At 50.3% G+C, this 19,698-nt stretch overlaps 1 protein-coding gene across 3 annotated transcripts; it reads right to left on the bottom strand.

Annotated features, from left to right (window-relative positions):
* Positions 1-3,964: 3,964 nt before the first annotated feature.
* Positions 3,965-13,088, bottom strand: LOC134471339 (uncharacterized). 3 transcript variants are annotated; one of them, XR_010040733.1, is made up of 4 exons: positions 12,529-13,088; positions 6,214-10,414; positions 5,853-5,893; positions 3,965-4,920 (listed from the first exon to the last, which is right to left on the bottom strand). XR_010040733.1 is itself a non-coding variant. In XM_063229735.1 (3 exons), exons 1-3 carry the CDS (start codon positions 12,887-12,889, stop codon positions 10,373-10,375), a joined length of 615 nt encoding a protein of 204 aa, XP_063085805.1. In that variant the 5' UTR covers positions 12,890-13,088; the 3' UTR covers positions 9,693-10,372. The 3 variants fall into 3 exon arrangements, 1 of the variants encoding a protein (XP_063085805.1); XR_010040734.1 differs by having other exon boundaries at positions 6,214-8,424; XM_063229735.1 differs by lacking the exons at positions 3,965-4,920; positions 5,853-5,893 and adding an exon at positions 11,545-11,756 and having other exon boundaries at positions 9,693-10,414.
* Between the last annotated feature and the right edge of the window lie 6,610 nt (positions 13,089-19,698).

Below are 19,698 nucleotides of genomic sequence, written 5' to 3'. Positions count from 1 at the left end.
GCTGGTCCAGGCTCCTGTACTGTGGTGGGAGGTAACCGTAAAGCCACGTTAGGAAAAGTGGCTGCTTTTGAAGATTTTAGGTGTATACGTGATCTACCTTTCAGCCCTGCTGTGGGGAGGTCATTAGGCACTAGTGGGCCTGAGGGACGCAGAGGATTGAAACTACAAGCCTTCCCGGTTACAGTTAAAGAGACAAAGAGCTCGGTGTGTAACACGTTTACAGCCATTATACCCACACGTGGGGTCTCAGCCCTGCAGGGTCCCCACACAGGAACTCTCGAGGCCACATTCCACAGGGGGCCAAAATTTAAGGCTGCTTATTTTAAAAATAAATCAAGGCCCCCATATTCCTGGTTGCCATGGTCCACAGCCCACTGATTTCAGCCTTATTCCAAAGCCCACACACGCTGGATAAAACCACATTTAGACCAGAAGTTTCATTTCATAAGTTTCCCTAATAGTATCTGTTATATGATACATGTGCACCCATGTTTATAGCAGCACAACTTGTAACGGATCTCGGAAACGAGCTCGGTGCCCATCAACTGCGGAATGGAAAGAGAGGTGATGTTTTTATACCATGGAGAACTACTCAGCTCTATGGAAGGGGAAACTGGAGACTTTTACAGGGAAATGGATGCAGCTTGAGAGCATCCTACTTAGTAAAATAAATATGGCACACGTGTGTAAACATCATATTATCTCACTAGTGTGAGAAGCTGAAAGAGGTGTAAGTGTATGTATATAATAATAGCTAAGACAGTTGCACTTCTGGGTTTGCTGAAGAGAAAGATTTGTGTTGGTGTTGTTCAGACAATTGAATGTAGAGGTCTTGTGCCCTAGTGAATGATTTGGGGGTGACAGTCCACAGTATATGGACCATTGTTGCCCCTGATTGACGTGTTTTGAAATTTTGTTTTAGGTTTTTTTTCTCCTTGAAATAAAATGGATTTGAAAAAAAAAAATCCTGGAAAATAGATAAAATACATTGTAATTCAAACATGCACACCCACAAAAGTATCTGCTATGCTGGAATCCCTTGGGGGACCAGCAGCCTTGGAGGATGAGAACTGTCATTCAGAAGGGTGCAGCTCTGGAGAGAACCAAGGCATTTGTCACCTGAGAGGCCCACGGCTCACTGCAGCTGCTGAGGGCAGGATGCTAGTCAGCATGCACACCGCGGACGCAGGGCTGGACTCAGAGCCCTGGTTGTTGTGGTGGAACCCTGAGCCCCGAGTGGTGCCCCTTCCCTCTGGAAGCGCGCCCTGTCCGCCCATGTAAGCTACCACAGCTCTGCCTGCGCCTGTGTGCGGCTGTCTGCACATCCCCTGAGACATTTAACTAATTTAGCGGAAGGAGTGCAAATAAGCACCCACCCCAAGGGTGCTCATGGATGTTCACGGCAGCTCTGGTTGAAACAACCGACATTGGCCAACTAATCAAGGTCCACTCACTGGTGAGGGGATTCATGGGCGAGTATGTTCCACAGTGAACATAACCTGTTTACACAGCAACACCAACAGTCCTCACACGTTGCAGGTCAGTACGTTGGATGAGGGACAAACCTGTTATGCGATGGTGGTTCCAGAAGATTCTATCGCCTTCCCACATCAAGGCCGTGATTGGTTAAGTGCTCTCTCCTATGTCTCCACACAGGATGACATCATCTAGGTCACCTTTCACAGTGTGTTCCTCGTGCTAAGTGGGGTATCGCTGAATAATGAATGAAAGAAGCCAGAGATAAAGGGTGCACACGTGAGGATCCCGTGTCTGTAAAACCCCAGGGGTGCAGACATCTCCAGCGACAGAGACTGTGGTGGAGGGAGTGGCACGAAAGACTGGGGGACAGTTGGCAGTGGCTGGAATAGCTTCCTGTGGAGCTATGACAAATTGTCGAATGTTCTGTGGCTTAAAACAGCACAGGTATGGTGCCCAACTGTTGTGGAGACAGAACTGCAAAGGGAGGCTGTGCAGCTGAGCTGCGTCAGCAGGAGAAAGCCTCCCTCCATGGCCTCCTGGGCTGTTGTCCCCAGGCTGTAGCTGCCTCTCCACCCTCTCTGCCCCTTCCCTCCATGAGGACCTTTGCTCTCACACTGGGAACACCTGGATAATTCAGCTAATTTTCCCTCCTCTAACCCTAGCTCTAACCCTAACCCTAACCCTAACCCTAACCCTAACCCTAACCCTAACCCCAACCCTAACCCTAAGGCCCTAATTTACATCCCAGAGTCCCCTTGCCCAGTGAAGGTAGCGGAGTCCCCAGTTCCGGGCTTGCGCTGGGGCCATTGTAGAGCCTACCCCAGCAGAATCTTTGCCTGGGTGTGCATGTATGTGTGCTCACACTTAACAACATGTGTGGTGTGCACTTTGCAGGCCCTGAAGGGTTATCGGTCACATGGTTCTGAGTCTGTCCCTTTACCACATGCCCCCAGGATGTGGCTCAGTGAGGTCTGAATGGTGCTGGGTTATTTTCTCGATCTCTGAGTGCTGTCATTCAAATCTGGTTAACACAGGTCAGAAAGGCTGACACTTGGTTCTGAAACAGGGTTTGCGAGAGGCGGTGCTGCCCAAAGGTGAGAGAAGCAAGGTTCTCAGCCCAGTTAGGCGGAGCAATGCGTTTCCAATTCCTTCTCCATAAACGGTGGGTTCATGGAGAAGGATGCTGCAGGTCACCTGTGATGCTGGTGGGCACCATGGTGGGGTGTTGCCACCTACACTCGGTTGCATCCCTCCCGTGTTTCCGGTGCCTCTGCAGCAGTCTGGGGGCTTCACTGTTCTTTTCTCTTTCTTCCCAACCCCGCCCCTCATGCAGGCTGGCTCCTCACATTGTGCATTCCGGGTCTTTCATGGTCACCTTGTTCTTTGTGACTTGATGGCCTTTCCAGCACCAGGGATTAGCAAAGAGCATGCTAAATTCAGAACTGTCTTTCATTTGGACTTGGGGACCTGATCTGACCAGATAAAGCCCAACCTCAAAGGCATAGCCTCAGGGTAGGATGCGCTGCTGGGCTCCTGCCTTCTCTAAAGAGTTAAACTTCTTCTCCAGGTTAGTTAATGTGACTTTTCTCTGAGAAGATTAATGTGAGAGTCATTGACCTGTGAAGAAAGCTTTGAAGAGAAACAAGTGAAAAAGGTGGAATTTAGTCCAGCCCAGCCTAATGAATTCAATCTGATGCAGAAATAACCTTGGGGGAGCTGGGGAACCGATGCCTGCTGTCCAGATGCACAAATCTGCTGAAATCGTGCCCTTTGGAAGGAGCTTGACAGCAGCAGGGGCAGATCCAGCCACCTTCTGATTAGGTGCCAGACTGGATTGTAAGTGGGGCCAGGCTCCCCAGACCAACTCAGTCTGCCCAAGAGCCTGGGCTACCCACCGCTGCTGTGTGCTTCCTGGCCCTTGGTTTTGGTTTCAGGGACAGTTGATTGACACAGTCAGACAGTATTGGGTGTGTGATGCTTCCAGTCCTCTCTCACCATTTTTCTGCCTTCTGTGAGAAGTTGGACCGAGTTATACTCCTGCCAGCTGAGAGTGAAGATTTGCTTTCTGCAATGCACGGCATTTTCACACCTTTGAATTTTGGCTCACTAAGAAGGACCCCTCCCCCATGCCTTCCTTTGCACTTTTTGATTTGCACTGAGGCCGAGTAACTTTCCCTGTGATTAGTGACCATTTACAGTGCCCTCCTTGTTTTGGAAAGGGCGTGGTATGCATTTTTCCATCTTGTGTGATTTTTATTACCTTGTTTATAAAAATGGATTTATATTATGTACATATGACAGTAAGGAGTTATTATTTGAAAAACAAATTCTAAAAGGCTCTCTGTGGCAACTTTCAATGATAAATTCCTAATTTTGGTGTCCAATGTATCAATCTTTTGCTTCACTGTAATCTTTTTATAGCTGGCTGGATATGTTTTAAAGACTTCACAGAGAAACTGTTTCTTCTGTATTAAGTTCTGTAATAGTTTCCTGTGTTGCTTTCTAAATCTTTGCTTTTCGCTTTCTGTAGTTTGGACCTGAATTTACCTGGAACTGAGTTCTGAGAACTGTGATATCACCGCTTGCTCCATGAGGGTGCCTAACCTCCTTTTCTGGGTTGGTCACTGAGATGTCACAAATACAACAGGGTGTGGTGCTGTTGCTGGGTATCACATCATTGTCCTTCAATTTGCAGCCCTCTGACCCCAACCAGTGCACAGCTGGGTGCCCCAGGGCAATGGTGGGAGCCACCTGGGTGCCAGGGCCTCGTGTGCTGGTCAGGTGCCTTTGGTGAATCAGTCTCCCCGGGTTCTTGGCTTCAGTGGAAGTGGGTTGGAAACACTTTCTTTGTTCCCATGGTTCCCACATTTTAAGTCTTGCCTTTAATGTTAAAACAAAAAGAAAACCGGAAGAGACACAGACATGCACACTTGCACACACACACACATGCTGTTTGCAAGCTCTCTGATAGCAGAGCAGCAGCTCCTGCTGTAGTCTGCACACTCATACATGTCACACGAGACCCTTGTGGGCAGAGAAGTGTTGGCATAGGGCATATGCCCCCATGTCACAGTGACAGGGCAGCGGTCCTGGTCCTCATGTCCATGTGGCTCCCAGAAGTGCAGTCTGTGTTCCCTGCTGGCCACCCTTCCTAGGGTTAAAGAATGGCCTTTGGTTAGACGTGGGGAGGGTTGGAGGGCCAGCCTGCAGGCTGTGGTGAGCTCCCATTCAGCTGAGTTAACAAGGCGGCTGTCAACGGGCAAGATGCAGGGTGCAGGAGTCGGGAAGGATGAGGATGGAGAGATGCAGCAGCCACACAAAGCAGGCTTTGCCCACTTCCTGCTTTCATTTCATCCTGCCCTGCAGAATGTGGAATACGACATGGTCTGGCCCTTGGACACATGGTCCTATCCTTCTGTAAGGTTCAGAGCTGTTTCCCTCCTGAGGTGGAATAAACCAGACAAAAATAAAATCATGTTTGCAAGCTGTGAAAATAAACCCAAGACAAAACAAAAGTCTAGAATGTTGGAGACAGGTTATACATTGAATTCATTAAAATATTTTTCTTTTTAGAAAATAAATTTCTATACATCCTTTGATGTGAAAAATTTGTGAAGACAGGTATCAACAGAAGCAGGATTTACTGTGATTCTCTTACAAACCACAGTGCACTGTAAAATTCTTATGGCTTGTTCTAGCTGTAACCTCCCATCTGCTCATAATGGGGATTTTGGGAATGACCAGGTCATGGTGTGTGGCACTGGACCATCGGTATGTGATGCTGACTTAGCGCACTGGAACATTTAGTATTGCTCTGGGGGTGAATGATGGACTGACTGAAGAGAGAAGAGCCACTTTGGGAGTGGGTGGCACCAACAAATAGGCTTGTAGCCTGGGCGGACTAAAAAGGGAAGGAAGTGGGGCTCGCAGCTGCCTGCCCACCCTGCCGTGGACTGTCCCGCTCGGCAAGGCTGTCCTGCCTGGAGCCAGCCCGCTGAGGACTGGAACTTCTACAAGCTGTGAGCTAGCTTTAACTTGTGCATGTCAGATACTGTTTTTTCAGAAAATAAGATAAAAGCGATGTCTGTAAAAAGACAGAAGGAGGAAAGAGTGACTAAATAGCTTTTGATAGAGAAATCTTTGAAACTTTCAGTGAAGAAAACCTGAAGTTCTACTATTTTCAGTAACAAGCACTCACTGTCAGTTTAGTTAAAAGATCTGCCAAAGGTCAGCTGTGCCATGACCACTAAGTACAGGAGCAAAAGTGTTTAATCAGCATAGCAGAACTCAACTTGCAAGAGGTGAAAAATATGAAGAAGGTGGAAATCGGTTATCATTTCTGATAGAGGGTGCAGAATAAGTTTAGTACTAACCAGATCACTGAGAGCACAGGCGGCGTTTCTAAGATGTTTTCCTGGAAAGAAATCAGGAAATCAGGATTTGTCTCATTGTGTTGAACAAAATTATTGTTTGTGAAAGATTTGGTCAAAGACTTTTATTTACTTTAATCACAAACTATAATAGACTAAGTTTAAAATTTGGTAAAATCTCACCAGCAGAATTCTGATCTTAACAGATTAGTTATGTATGCTGTGGAAGACCGGAACACTTGTTAAAATAATTGGGCAAACAATGTATTTTAATTTGAGTTTATAAATTTGAAACAGTCTCCTACCCATTGAAAAGAAAGGAGTAAGAGGCTTATAGTTCTCACTCCTAGAAATATGGGATCACCTCAAGTGGTCTCTCCATCCCAGGGTTCAGTATGGTTTCCCACTGTTCAATTTGCTGGCTTATTTGTGCACAAATACGAAGAACCCACAGCCCTGTGCTGGCCAAGGTCACCCACGAGTGTGGCCGAGGTCAGGAAGCATCACTGGGAGAAGTAACAGGGTGCAAACCAAAACAAAGAACATGTGCCAAGATACTGTGGGAACAGAAGTCAGTCAGTAAACACGCTCCCCGGGACATCCCACTCCCAACCCAGAGCGAGCACTCCCTGGATGGTTTGAGGGCTCTGTTACCCTGGAGAAAAGGACACAGGACAGCCAAGCAGCAGTGGTGGCCGTAGCTGTTTCTGAAGATCATCTTCGTGTTTACACTTCTAGTTGTGCCCTGGGAGAGCCCAGGGATTCATGGAACTTCAGGGCCATCACCTGCTAGAGTGAAAAACCAAAACCCAAACCAAACATACATAGTCGTTCCCTGCAACCTGGAGCTGGAGGACCTAGATGACAGCCCAGCAGGTCTGTGGTCCTCAGGGCCCACTGTCCACTTCATGGCTCATACCTGCTCCTGGTGTCCATGGTGCTGGACAGGGAGGGTCTCTCAGGGCCTCTCCATCAGGACATGAGTCTCATCCTGGGGCCTCACTCTCATGACCTGGTCACTTGCTAATGGTCCCACCACTTCACACTCGCATGACCTAGTCACTTGCTAATGGTCCCACCACTTCACAGGGTAGCATTGGGGATGAGGGTTTGACATGCATTTGGGATCACACACCTTCTACCACAGAGTCACCCAGAGAAGGTAGCTTTAAACTGAATCCACTGCAGGGGCAGTCGCCCAAATAACAAATCCCACTCCATCTGACATGGGTCCCCCAGTGGTGAGAGTCCATGAGAGGCCAGGGGAGGAGAAAAGGGGAACACCTGGGCACCCGGAAGTCCAGGAAGTCCTGCACCTCGCAAGGCACCTACCTGTGCCTCAGCCAGTGAGCCCTGAGCATGCCACGTGAGGGGCTCGGAAGGCATTAGTACGGGTGCATCCCGACCATCTACCGATATCCAGGAGCCTGCACCAGGGAGTAAGGACTATACCAGCTTGTGATTTACCTCCCAAACCAGCAACGGGCTGTTTATCCATCCTGTCCATCCCAGATAGACAGCCCAGCTGTCCACGTGCACAGGGACACCCTCTGCCCGATGGCAAGTAACTCACCCACCTGCCATGCCATCCTGTCCCAGACTGAGTCCCCGAGGCAGCGGTAGCCAGTATTTGATGCCCGTTGTCCAGGTTGGGCTGCTGGCTCCGCTGGTTCCATCTGTATACAGCAGATCCCTGAGAAGTCACGGTTCAGGGTTGGTGGCTTCAGTCCTGTGTGGAATTTTCCTAAGAACCTAACTAATAATTGTTCCCTGAAATTCCGCAATTTCATGGAAACCACAACTAATCTTCACAGTTTGGGGGGGGGGCATTTGCAAGCAGCCAGTTTGAGAGCATTGTTCAGTTCCCCTTGCTGCTGATTGGCTGCTGCCCTGTGGCCCCCTCGGCCGATGTGCCCCTCTCCTGCATCATAGCGGTGCAGTTGTCTTGGGTGTTCTCGGCTTTGTTCTTAAAGCTCTGAGGTGCCTGAGATGCCACCAAAATGCCCTGCACCTTCTAAGATTTTATTAATAGTATTTTATTAAGTTAAATTACTAACTATGGGAGACAGAACATATTTAGGGTTTAAACTATCAAAAGAGGCATTTATGGGCATTTTTCCTGACCAAATCTGAAATGTGGGTTTTTCATGACTTGTGTGTGTCGGAATGAAACTCCCATGAATTTCGGAGGTCCGCTGTGCTAGGCGAGCTCTGGTGTCTCCCCTCCTTTCCCTGACCCTGGGGGAGCAGCAGGCGGCAGGGCGTCACTCAGTGCTGCTTGGACTCCACAGTGTGTGTGACCAGGCTGCAAGGTGCGAGCTGCAGCTGGAGGGCTGCACATCTGGAGCCTCACCCAAGCTGTCAGTCGGTGGAATGAGGTTGCCCGAGGCCATCTTCTGCAGCCAGAGGTGTGTGCGTGGTAGCACTGAACGCATGTGGAGTGGGATTGCAGCCCAGACTCAGGGACCCGCGGTGGCTGTGCAGCATCGGGAGGAAGAGAGGGGCCGTGGACGAAGCCAGCATCCTGAGGTGTGGTCCAGAGGTGTCACAGAGCACTTGGCATGGAAGAGTCTGGCTGGAAATGGGAAGAGGGGCAGGGTGACCCTGAGGCTCGGAAGAATACAACTCTGCCTTCCAGGAGGCTCTGGGTAAGGAAGGAGGTGGAGGCATCATAGGGGAGTGAGGGAGAGGCCAGGCCCCTAGGGGTCAATCTGGTGCCAGGGCACCTTACAGGCGGTGACAGAGCGGGACTGGGAGGCCTCAGTGCTTGCTGTCTAAGGTCTGTCCACCGGGCCTGATCCTTGGGACAGCATGGGAAAGGTTCAGGGCTGGCAGGAGAAGGTGCACAGAGACTTGTGAGTGACAGGGAGGAGCTTCCTCCTCCCACAGCCCAGGGGATAGGGTGGGGAAAACCAGCCACCCCCAGGCAGCAGCAGCTGGAGGACAGGTGACCCGGAGGACTGACAGGTTCCAGTCCAGTGGAAGGCAAAGGGTCACTTACTGCAGCTGTGCTCTGTTTGTACAACATGATTCACAGCTCATCAATATTTCCCAGGGGGTCAAAATGAGATTCATTTTAAATAAAAAGATAGGTAAGACCCAGAGATTTTAAGATTCCTTATTTCTTGCCCAATTTGCACTTAATTTCTGCATGCTTGCTGTCTTTCAGAGTTAAGGCGTCTAAACTCTGGAACAGCTGTTTTCCGGGAAATTGAGGTGCGTTGTAAATTTCACATTCTTCCCAAGACCCCCCAGTTTTGTTCAGACAATGACCAGGTGCTTGCTGACCTGTTTGTGTTGCCCTCTTAGTGCCACAGCAGCCGGAACGGGCAGGGAGCGTTGCTGCCCCCTGCTGCCAAGGGAGAGAGCGCTCAGCCTCTGCAGGCTGTCTAGGACTCCCAGGACGGACTAAAGACGACCAGGCGCCCTGGGAGCTGTAGCTTCTAAGAATAAATAATTAACAATGGACAGCTCTGAGGAAATGAGTGGCCACCACCAGTGCCTGACCCCAGACACAGCAGCCACTGGAGAGAAGCCACGCAGTCTCAAGCTTCTCCACTGTGTGAACTTGAATTTTATCAGTGTGCATGATGACTTTCCCACTTCCAATTCTTGGAAGAAGCACACAAATTCCCGTAAACTTTATCCATCGTAAGTCAGACCGGCAGGCTCAGCACCGCCTCGGGGCCCACCTCATCCTGACCTGCCAGGATTAGCAGTGCAGGGTGGGCTCTGCTCCCGGGCATAGCAGCCCCAGCAGGATATGGCTCCAAAGCTCGGTGGACCGTGCTTTGTCATGTGTGAAAACCCCCAGGATAGAGTTTAACCCGCCAATCATACATGTGCAAGAATAACAGGAATATTTAATAACAAGGCAGAAAAGCTGTTAATAGAACAATAAAATAGGCCACTGTGAAGTCAATTAAAGGACCCTAAACACAAGCACCATGAAAGCCTCGTTCTCCTCTGGTCGCGGAGATGACAATCAAGTGACCATTGGGCAGGTGGCATACACGGCCTGCAAAGGCTGAACAGAGACCCAGTTCGTGTCCTAGGCAGGGTGGAGCGAGTGAGGGTGGAATGTTATCACGCCTCTCAGAAAGGGACAATGTAGAGCCCATGTATTGATTACTTCTGGAATGTTCCATTTAATATTTTCAGGCTGTGCTGAGTGTGGGTAACGGGGGCTGTGAAAAGTGGAGCAATGAGCCGGGGCCTGCTGAGTTTGTCACCAAGACCCCCGGAGATAGAGACCCTGGCCCTGCTTGGTGTGAGAGCCACTGGTGTGGCCCTGCAGTCTGAGTGTGGTCGGCAGGGCGACTTCACAAGGACTGGGAGAACCGTGGCCTTGTGGCTCCCACCAGGTCCCCAGGTCAACACCTGCGTTTCACCAGGATCCTCGGTTCTGTTGAGAAGCCGCTCCTAGGGGACGTGGAGGAGGGATGGCGACGATTCCCCTGACCATCAGGGCAAATGGCCGTTTCTCAAAGTCCACTTTGAGAAGAAAACAATAGCTGTTGTTTTCACTGCAAAGACTCTGAGAAGTCACATTTGCTGGCAAAGCTCTGTCAGGGGAAAGAGCAGAGTGTGGAGGAACATCATGAGGAGGCTGAAGAGGGAAGAGGAGCCGCTCCCCCAGCACCTGTGGCTGAGGGATGGGCCTGCTTCCTCTCACAGGAACCGTTTTGGGTCTGCGGTGACCTGTGGGGGCGGCCACCTGCCCTGTTTCTCCACGCTGCCAGGCACTCCTGACCTGGGTGACGCAGGAGGAGCCCTGCTATGTGTGCGAATAGGTGTTTGCAGTTGGTGGCTCCCAAGGACTGGGAACCAGGTAGGAGCCAAGTGCAGAGCTGGTCCCAGGGAGCGCTGCAACTCTGGACATCAATGCACCTGCGTCACCTGCTCACCTCTGCGTGGCCCTGCGAGTTCCAGGAAGATCATCTTACAGCAAGCATGCAGACCACAGAGCAGCACTGACACACAGCAGCAGTGACACCTGCTCTCAGTTTTCCACTGGGTTTTAGCAAAGCAATTCTGGGAACTTTTATACCACTTTTATTCCGGAAAGAGGAAAAGCCATCCACAATTGTCATCAGTTAGAGGCTCTTGAATTTTAATTCATGAGTTACTTTACCTCATGTTTTCCTGAGACAGTGTGTGGCCACTTTTACTTTCAGAAGAGGAGCGTGTACTGGGAACCACAGATATCTCTGAACTGCAAACCTTTTTCATTTTGTAACAATTATCCAGTAGGAAAAAGGTTGATAGATTCAGTTTCCAGTGAGAAATATTGCTTTAACTATGCAGTCCTGGGAAGACACCATGGGATCCATAAAATATGATAGATTCCTTTAAAGGACGTAGACCGGTGGGGCTCAGGGGCAAGGTCACCGACCAGAGCTACGAAGAGGGCACCCTCTACTGTGCTTCTCTTGGCCGCTTCCTGCTGCTTCTCACACCACTGTCTCGGGCCAGTAGCTTCAAGTATCTGGGATCTGCCTGGAAAGTGAGAAGACCCTGGACAAGCACAGTTGGAGGCCAGACAACTGCTCAGAGGGAGCAGGTGTCAGGGAGCTCAGCAGTACCCATCACTGCCGTGGGATGGGTGTACCCACAGCTGCCCCAGGGCGGCTCCTGCTCTGTGTGGAGGAGGAGGAAGAAAGTGGTGGTTGCTCAGGTCCTGGGATCCCAGTACCTGGGCCTCTAGCCACACCGTGGGTCCAGTATGCTGAGCAGAACCTGGAGGCCTTTTCCATATTTGGTGGAGGACTCTCTGATATAGTTGGTCTGGAGGTGCTGTGCGAGCCGCTGGGAACTCCACAAGCCGACACCTCAGGCCTCCCGAGAAGGAACCAGAGAACCTCGCTCTCAATCCGGAGCAAGGAGACCGGAATCCAGTTGGAAGGGCTTAGGGACAGAAGACAAGAAAAGGGAGATTTGTGTCGGAGGAAGACCACAGGGCACGCTGTGCATTTCAGTTTACCGAGAGTATGGAACCCTAATGTCACCAAGAAAAAGGCGATGGGTAAGTGAATCAGTGTGCCCGAATCTTTCCGCAATGTGTACACAGGTCGGTACATCCCCTCGTGCCACGTAAACATGCACACTGATTGTCACTTTTCAGAAAGAGAAGGCACAGAGGCCAATCTGAGAGGATGCTGTGAGATTCTGGCCGCTCTGCAAACCAGAGACAAAGGGACAAACACACCGCCCCCACCCTGCCAGCTCATTCACAAAAGCGCTTTGCACTGAAATAGTAATATAACCACAAAAAGCAACAAGAACAGCAATGACGGTGCCTCCTGAGTCACAGGAGAGGACAGGACCAAGGGAGAGAGGCAGAGGCTCGGCAGACCCCGGTCGTGTCTGAGCAGAGGCCTGGGCATCCTGCTGCCCACCCACTCAGTGGGGTGCCCTCTGGGACCTGGAGGCATCTGTGAGGAGGAGGTGGCTGAGACAGGAGAGAAACAAGGTCAGCCCCTTCTAGCTCATGGGTGAAGCCAGCAGCCAGGCAAGGCAGCTGTGAGGCTTCCTTCAAGGTCTGCACTGTGCTCCTCTCCTCTACTGCAGCGCTTGCCTGGCTTCTTCTGTCTGCAGTGCCGTCCCCAGTCCTCCTACACAGCCGGGCAGTTTCATCCACTTCAGGACCTCACACCCTGGCCACATACCCATCACTCACCAGTCTGCATTTCCATCCAGACATGGCTCCTGAGGTCCAGGGCGGCCTGCAAACCGCCGATGTAGGGAGGTCCAGGGTGTCCCCCGGCCCTGCTCCTTTGTCCTCTTTCCACGGAGGACCTCGCCAGCTCTGCTTGCTCATGTGGACTTGACTCCCAGTCCTCTACCTCCCTGCCTTCCAGGGCTGGAGCTGGCTCTGGTTTGTGTCCCAGGGCTTCACCTGCTGGGTGTGCAGGACCTGCTTGTTGGCGCTGGGTCACATTTAGGGGTGTCATGCCACTCACACGAGGACCAGACCCACGACAATGCCAGCATTGTGCCCCGGAACTTCCCTGCTTCCTGCAGTCGCCAGTCTCAGGCATCCATGTAGTCGCAGAACAGGGCACTTGGCCTGGCAGCCTCCTGGCTGTCCTCAGTCTCTTGCCTCTGTCCCCCGCCTTGGACAATGCAACAGTACCCTGGGCTCTGTGGCCAGAACTCTCACAGGAAAGCAGGAAACTGGTCACCCTCCTGCTCCCTCTGTGGGTGCTCAAGGCCAGGAACCCAGGGGTGGTGCCTTTGGAGCATGTGGGGTGACATCCTCATCCCAGCTGTCCTTCCTGCGCGTCTCCACCCCTGCCTTCACGCCCCAGGGGAGGGGAGGGACTTGTGCTTCTCTGGTTCTGGACTTTATTGCCATGAGCCTTTGCACCTACTGTTTATCTTCATTTCCCTAGCACCTAACAAAGTGCTTAGAGCTTACCTGACACTTTCTAAGCAGTTCACAGCATTCTGGAAACAAATAAGGACATTAGTCGTTGGATATCACTTTTATTGAGAAATCTGTCTTTGTCATCAAGTCTCATCAATTAAATTAGCAACAGCTTTGAAAATGAGGGCCAAACCTCAGCCCCAAAGGGCCACCATTGCTCACAGAAAAACCTACTCCACGTCCAGCCCCGCAACACCCTTAGACATTTGTGCTGCTGGGAAGGGGGACCGGGTGGCAGGTGTGCAGCAAACATGCTGCTGGAAGCTTTCTAACAAATGAATCTACCCACCAAGAGGCGAAATAACAGGGTGCTGTGTGTGGACGATGTGTGAGAACCTGGTGGGATGGCTGTAAGCTGATGGCAGACATACGGGCAGTGAGGCCACAAGTGGAGCAAAGTTGGGTCAGTTCTCCAGGCGGCAGCCGCTGTGAGATGGAAATGAGACTGATGCTGTTAGTCTCAGGCAGAGATGCTGGGAATTCTGTTTGGAGGCTATCAGTCACTGGATTAGAAAACAGCTGGAGAGGATGCTCTGAGTTTTCAAAGGCAGCTGAGATTGGTCTCAGGTGGGATCGTGCGGCACTGAGTTTCGCATGATCAGGCACGTGTAGAAGCTTGGATTTCACCAGGTCTTTCAGGGCTAGGGGAGGCCGGGAACCTGTGTGAGGGTGGCAGGAGGGGTGAGGAGGTGTCCCCCACTATCATCCTGCCCAAGAGCATGGCGCACACAGCTTCGAAGCTTTGGGCAGGCTGAACGGTGAGGACTCCCAGACAGACAGGAATGAGCAGGAAGCAGGAGAGCACCTGGAGCCGGGGCCATGGCTCTCCCATGCCAAGGTCCTCACTCTCCAGCTCCTGGGCATACCTGGCCCTGCAGCCTGGGATTGGTGGAATGCCGCCTGCTTTTCCTCCCCAGGCCTGGGGAGCTGGACGACCCCGGGTTCCCAGTGTGGCCAAGGAGACCTGGGGTGGGAATGGCCTGAATGGACCCAGCCAGTTGCTAGGGAGACAGGGTGAGGCCAGGCCATCAGCTCTGTGTTCCTGGGCATGCACCCGGATCATAGGTTTTCCTGCAGGAAGCAGCTGGACCTGGCCTGTGGCTGCCCTCTCCTGTGGTTTCCTGGCAGTGTTGCTCCCTAGAGCCCCATTGTACCAGCTTCCCTGAGGCCTCTGAAGGCTTTGTACTCTGTACTTTGAGCACTGAGGTTTCTGCCAGGACTTCCTCTGTCTACCTGGCGTGAGGTGGACAGGCAGGGACTTAGCCCCACCAGCCTGAGACTGGGATATGGGAGGTGGATGCATCCTGTCCTGAGAGGGCAGGTCCACAGGGTCCCCAGAGCCCCAGGCAACCAGCTCTGTCCCCAGGAGGGAACCACTTGCAAACAAGTAGGCCACTAGCTTCCTTCAAAGGGCAGGAGGCTTGTTTAACAATTTCATTCACAAATTCACAAACTGGAAAAAATTCTTTGTTGGACCACATGTGCACTTTTATTTTAAAAATGGACTTTCTGCATAGGAAGCCGAATTACAGGTTACATTTAAGCCTATCTCTTTGCAGCTGAGTGACTCTGAAGCCCAGCCCCAGGGGTCTGCAGCTCTGCAGGGAGCTGGGCTCAGTCTTCCTCCGTGGGGGTGAGGGAACCACACTGGAGCTGGAGCGCTGGCCCCATGCTGTGGGTGGCTGAACCTGTTTCCTTGATGACCTCTGAGCTTCTCTCCATAGAGGATGCACCCTGGGTGCTCACACTGCTTCAGCTAAGAAGCTGCTGCCTTCTTAAGGTCCTGTAGCCCCAGCTCTGAGCTATGCAGGAAGACGGTGTGACAGGTGTGTGGGAGCCCAGTGGCTGCCAGGTCAGTGCCACAGCTTCACCCCTAGAGAGACCCTTCCCACAGTCCACAGTGACTGGAAACCCACAGCTGTGGAGGCACCAGGGGCAGTCACAGGAAGATGGGCTTGAAGTGGCCAGATTGTCTCGGATGGGAAGCAAAAGTCCTATGTCATTCCAGTTCCCTTTCCTCCACGTGGGTACTGTCCAGGTGGGTCCCATGTTGTAATGTCTGATTGAACCCTGTTTTACCTCAGTGACTGATGATGGCCAAGTTCCCTGTGTCAGGACCTAGCCAGGGACACAGGCACCCGGGGTGCTGTAGAGCTGAGCTCAGTCACAGGCTTCACACTGCCAGCTGTGGCTGAAAAAGACTTGCTTGATGGGGGGGGGGGTGGAGTTGGAAATAGGGTGTTTGGGAGGTCAGAGACTTGTCTCCTCAAGAAGGTGTAGGAGGTCATCTTTGCAGCAGGAGCCAGGCAGCCAGCAGGGAGGACAGAGTGGGAGAGTCTGGTGTCTCTCCCAGACGACATGGAAGGCACGGTGGAGCAGCAGAAGGAAGCCTTGCTTTTTATTTGGGACCCACCCCCCTCCATGCCTTCCCAGGAACCAGAGTCCCCTGTGGAGACTGTGAGACTAAAGGAGGACACAGCTAAGCCAGTGGCTCCATGACCCAGTGGCTGGGGTCTCTGGACACCACGGTGATGAGGCCTGCCCTGCCCTTCCTACAGGGCTGTGTCTCTACTGCTGCACCAAACCTGTGGAGCTCTCTGCAGGCAGCCCAAGGCTATTACAGCTACGGTGTGAGTGTGACTATGTGTGAGTGTGAGTGTGTGTGTGAGTGTGAGTGTGAGTTTGTGAGTGTGTATCCTGGGAAACAGGTCTGGCTTAGCTCGGCTGACAGCACAGCCTGGGTGGATCCAGAGATGCAGAGAGCCCTGGGCCAACTCAGTGGAGACAGCTGCTGAGTGCTGGGGAATTTTGTAAGTCAGTTGTGGAGCACAGCCATTGTTAACTCATAAATATTCAATTCAATGGCTTATGCTGAAGTCAGAGGCTATGAAACTCCTCAGATGCTGAGTATTTTCAGCACTGGATTGCTAACTCCTCTCGGCAAGGCCAGACGGCAGCATAGTACCAATCCTTTCAGTTTCTGCTTGCGGCCTTTCCTGTTGGCTTCATGGGGCCTCAGCCGGGCACGTAAGTCTTGCAGACAGCCGGAGATAAGGGGCCTGGCTGTGCGCAGACATTGGGCCTTAACCCTCTTCCTGGTGTCTTCTCTGTTATACCCTAACAAAAAGAGCTTCGTTATGTTTGTGTTGTGTTTGCCAATGCCCAAGTTATATGACCAAATTGCCTGTTAATTCCTTTTGCAAACGCAACTATTTTCTATAAGTGTAGTGCCTTCATACTGTTCTGTATGCACCATCTTCCTGGGTGACCTAATTGATATGTTAACCATGGCTGCCCTCTGCAAAGGACAGCTGTTATCTAAAATTAACTGCTAAAATTAGTTGACAAAGGATTGTAAAGTCCTTCGAGACTTCTCTGTCCTCTGCAAAGGGAAACAAAGGTCTTCCTCATTCCTTAGCAGATCAAGGATTTTCTCATTTCCTGATCCACGCCCATAAGCCATTCACTTTGTAATTGCTCTTCCTAAAAAGTCTGTGAAAGTTTAAGAGAGTTACACAGCCTTGCAAACTCGAACTGCACTGTGTCGCTGGGCCCAGGATAAAATAAATAGTGCTGCTTTTTCTTCAAAAAACATCCCCCATTTTTGGACTCCACTTGGGAGTGGGGGGTTCGCTTTTGGGGTACAAGATTCTCTACCCTAACTCTGTCTCCTAGTGCCTCTTGTAGATTGGTTTCAAGTTTTTGATGTCTAAATCTGTACCAGGCAGGGACATAACCACAAACACCACCTGTCACCCTCAGGCCTTGTCTCCAAACAGACGCATCCCCTTGACCTCGCTTCCTTGGGTGTGGCCTCTCGGACACCTTCTGTAGTGGCCGGCTTTGGTTTTCACCAGAGTTTACAGCTGTGCTCTGAAGCTGAGTGCAGTCTGACCTAACTGCTTGCTGGTTATTTTTGATTAAGTGTTAGACACTGAACTTGCAAATTGCTCAGCAACAGTGTTGCCAACAAAACTGTCCTGTTGGGTGATAGTTTTCATTTTGTGTTTGGTAGAAGATGTGGTTGCTGTTTCCGGAGGGCCTTTGGCTCTTTTCTGCTCAGCCCTGAAGTTTCACCTCAGTGTGTCCATGTGTGGCTTTATCTTACTTTTCTTTCTAAATATGTGGATTTGACTAAATTTTAAAATTTTAATTAAAGATTAGTTAATTAAAATTATAATTTAATTATTGTCTCACATTTTTAAGAATACAAGTTGAGATCCTTTATTCAGAACATCTGGGAATGCAGGGTTCTGGATCTTGATTTGTTTAGACTTTGGAATATTTCCATGTTCATACTGAGGAATCATGGGGATGGAATCCAAGTGTAAACACAGAGACCATACCTTCACTCACGTTTCATGTGCCCTTTGTGCACAGAGCACGAAGGTGGTGTCATACTATACTTTTAGTACACCTGCACTTTGACCTGGACCTGCCACATGAGGTCACATGTGAAGTTTTCCTCTGTGGGAAATCTTGGCCAAAAAAGATTTAGATCTGGGAGCATTTTGGATATAGGATTTTGGGGTTGGGGTTGCTCAGTCCACCCAGTGAAAAGCTTTCCTTTTACCCATGTCTAGTTTTCACATCGGATACTGTTCTTAGCAGATTTGAGAACACTTTGGAAAGCTGAAAGAACATCTCCTGATTTTTCTCTGTAGGCACCAGACAGCCATGCATGAGGTGTTCCCAAGGTGTGGCTTTAATACAGCATGACATGCTCTGATTCTGGCGTGAAGTGTAGAGGAGATGAGGTTGAAAGCCCTACCTTGTGTCCCCATGGAGCAGACCAGCACTGTGTACATCGTGTGAGTTTTTGCAGTGTGCACCATGGCTCCATGCACGGTCACCGCTGATCACTTACTTGTAGCAAGCCCACAAGGGCAAAAGTTACTTTTCACTGCATGACTGCTGCAATACCTGCAGTGCTATTTTTTTGTTCAGAATAAAGTTGTCTTTAGTACCTGGTGACAAGTGTCATCTCCTGGCTATTAAAAGGGCAGCGTTGTTGTCATCCTGAACAAAGTACTAATACAATATAAAAATGTATTTGTCTTAAGTTCTGGAGAATCCCGATGGCTGCTTTTGGTAATATTAAAGGCTTGAATGAGGATGTTCAGTTAAAGACTTGAGTAAGGATGACTCTTCACTAAACATGTTTTTTGAGATAAGCTCAAACGTGTCACTATGTGATAGTTAGGTTTAATTGTCTATTGACTGGCTTAGAAATGCTCAGAGTATTAGCGAAGCACACCACTGGGTACATCTGGGTGGGTCATAGAGGCACAACCTTGGGGATTATGCATGGTCTCTGGCCCTTTCCTGTCTGCCACAGTTTCCCTGCTTTGTGTCCTGGCCACTATGAACTGAGCACCTTGACTCAGCCACACCTTCCACCATGAAGTTTCTGCCCTGGAGTCAGCCAGCCATGGACTGAACCCTCTGAAATTGTGATCCAAGTCAAATCTCTCCTCTGTAACTTGTAGGTGTCAGGTACTGTATCTTAGGAATGGAAAAGCTTTGTGACTCTCAATTATCTTGCCATAGCCTCCTGAGGTCTAGGAATACAGACACGTGCTGGCACTCCTGGCTAAGGAGGAATCTCTTACAATGACAGATACAAGGTTTGGTCATAAACCGAAACCATAAGGAGAACAGTGCTCCTGATGGTGCATGAAGCTCGTAGTAATTCCCATCAGCATACCCCGTCCATTGCCAACTTGGTGGAAGGGAATAGTGTGCACACACACACCTACACACAGACATGCATGCACACACGTGCGCATATCCACACCACACACACAGGTGCATTGTGAGCACACACCATCATATTTCAGTACATCTGCTGGTGGAAGGGAATAGCCTTTCATGAGTGCTTGGCCTTCCTGCTGTGTTGTTACAGCTTAATTTACTTTGAGATAAAGAAAGAAAAGTAGATGCATTGGGTTACGTGCTTCTATTTGAAAATCTAATTTCCCCCCCAAAGATACTGTACGTGTTTTACAGTGGAAGGTGCCTGTGATTTTTTTCTCCATTTTCATAACTAAAAATTGTTTGATCTAGTAAATTAAACTTCAGGAAATAAAGTGAGAGCTAAGTTATTAGCTTACAGTTGACCCACTGCAGTGGCATGGAAGCATTTTCGATTCTAATGTTCTACGTGACTTCCTGGCTCATTTTGTAGTTTGGTCACACTTAGGAGCAGATTTGGCTTGAATTATGGGTAAGAGAGAAGGAGGGTCACCAAGCTCTATGTAAAATAAGCCCCTTTTCTTGTTGTTTGCACACTTATTGCTCTGGGTTCCTCATTTCCGGCTTGGTCTCTGAGTTATGAATAAAAACATAACTGAGTAACACCTGAGCCACTGCCTCTAGGGCTTGCTTGGCATCTAGAGAGAGGAGGCTCCTTGGGGCATG

This window comes from Cavia porcellus, unplaced genomic scaffold (genome assembly GCF_034190915.1).
Source record: "Cavia porcellus strain 051 isolate PalLab524CR breed Dunkin Hartley unplaced genomic scaffold, mCavPor4.1 scaffold_18, whole genome shotgun sequence".
NCBI classification, from domain to species: domain Eukaryota; kingdom Metazoa; phylum Chordata; class Mammalia; order Rodentia; family Caviidae; genus Cavia; species Cavia porcellus.
Note: the sequence above shows the minus strand (reverse complement) of the source record. Positions and strands in the feature narration are given on the sequence as shown.

Excerpts from the sequence above, each read along its gene's own strand:
- LOC134471339 (XM_063229735.1), bottom strand. The coding sequence starts at position 12,889 with ATGCCTGAGACTGGCGACTGCAGGAAGCAGGGAAGTTCCGGGGCACAA. Across the intron at positions 11,757-12,528 it reads CTGGATGGAAATGCAGACTG|CCCTTCCAACTGGATTCCGG; the intron begins GTGAGTGATGGG and ends TCTGTCCCTAAG. Across the intron at positions 10,415-11,544 it reads CGGTGTGGCTAGAGGCCCAG|AGCTTTGCCAGCAAATGTGA; the intron begins GTACTGGGATCC and ends TTCCCCTGACAG.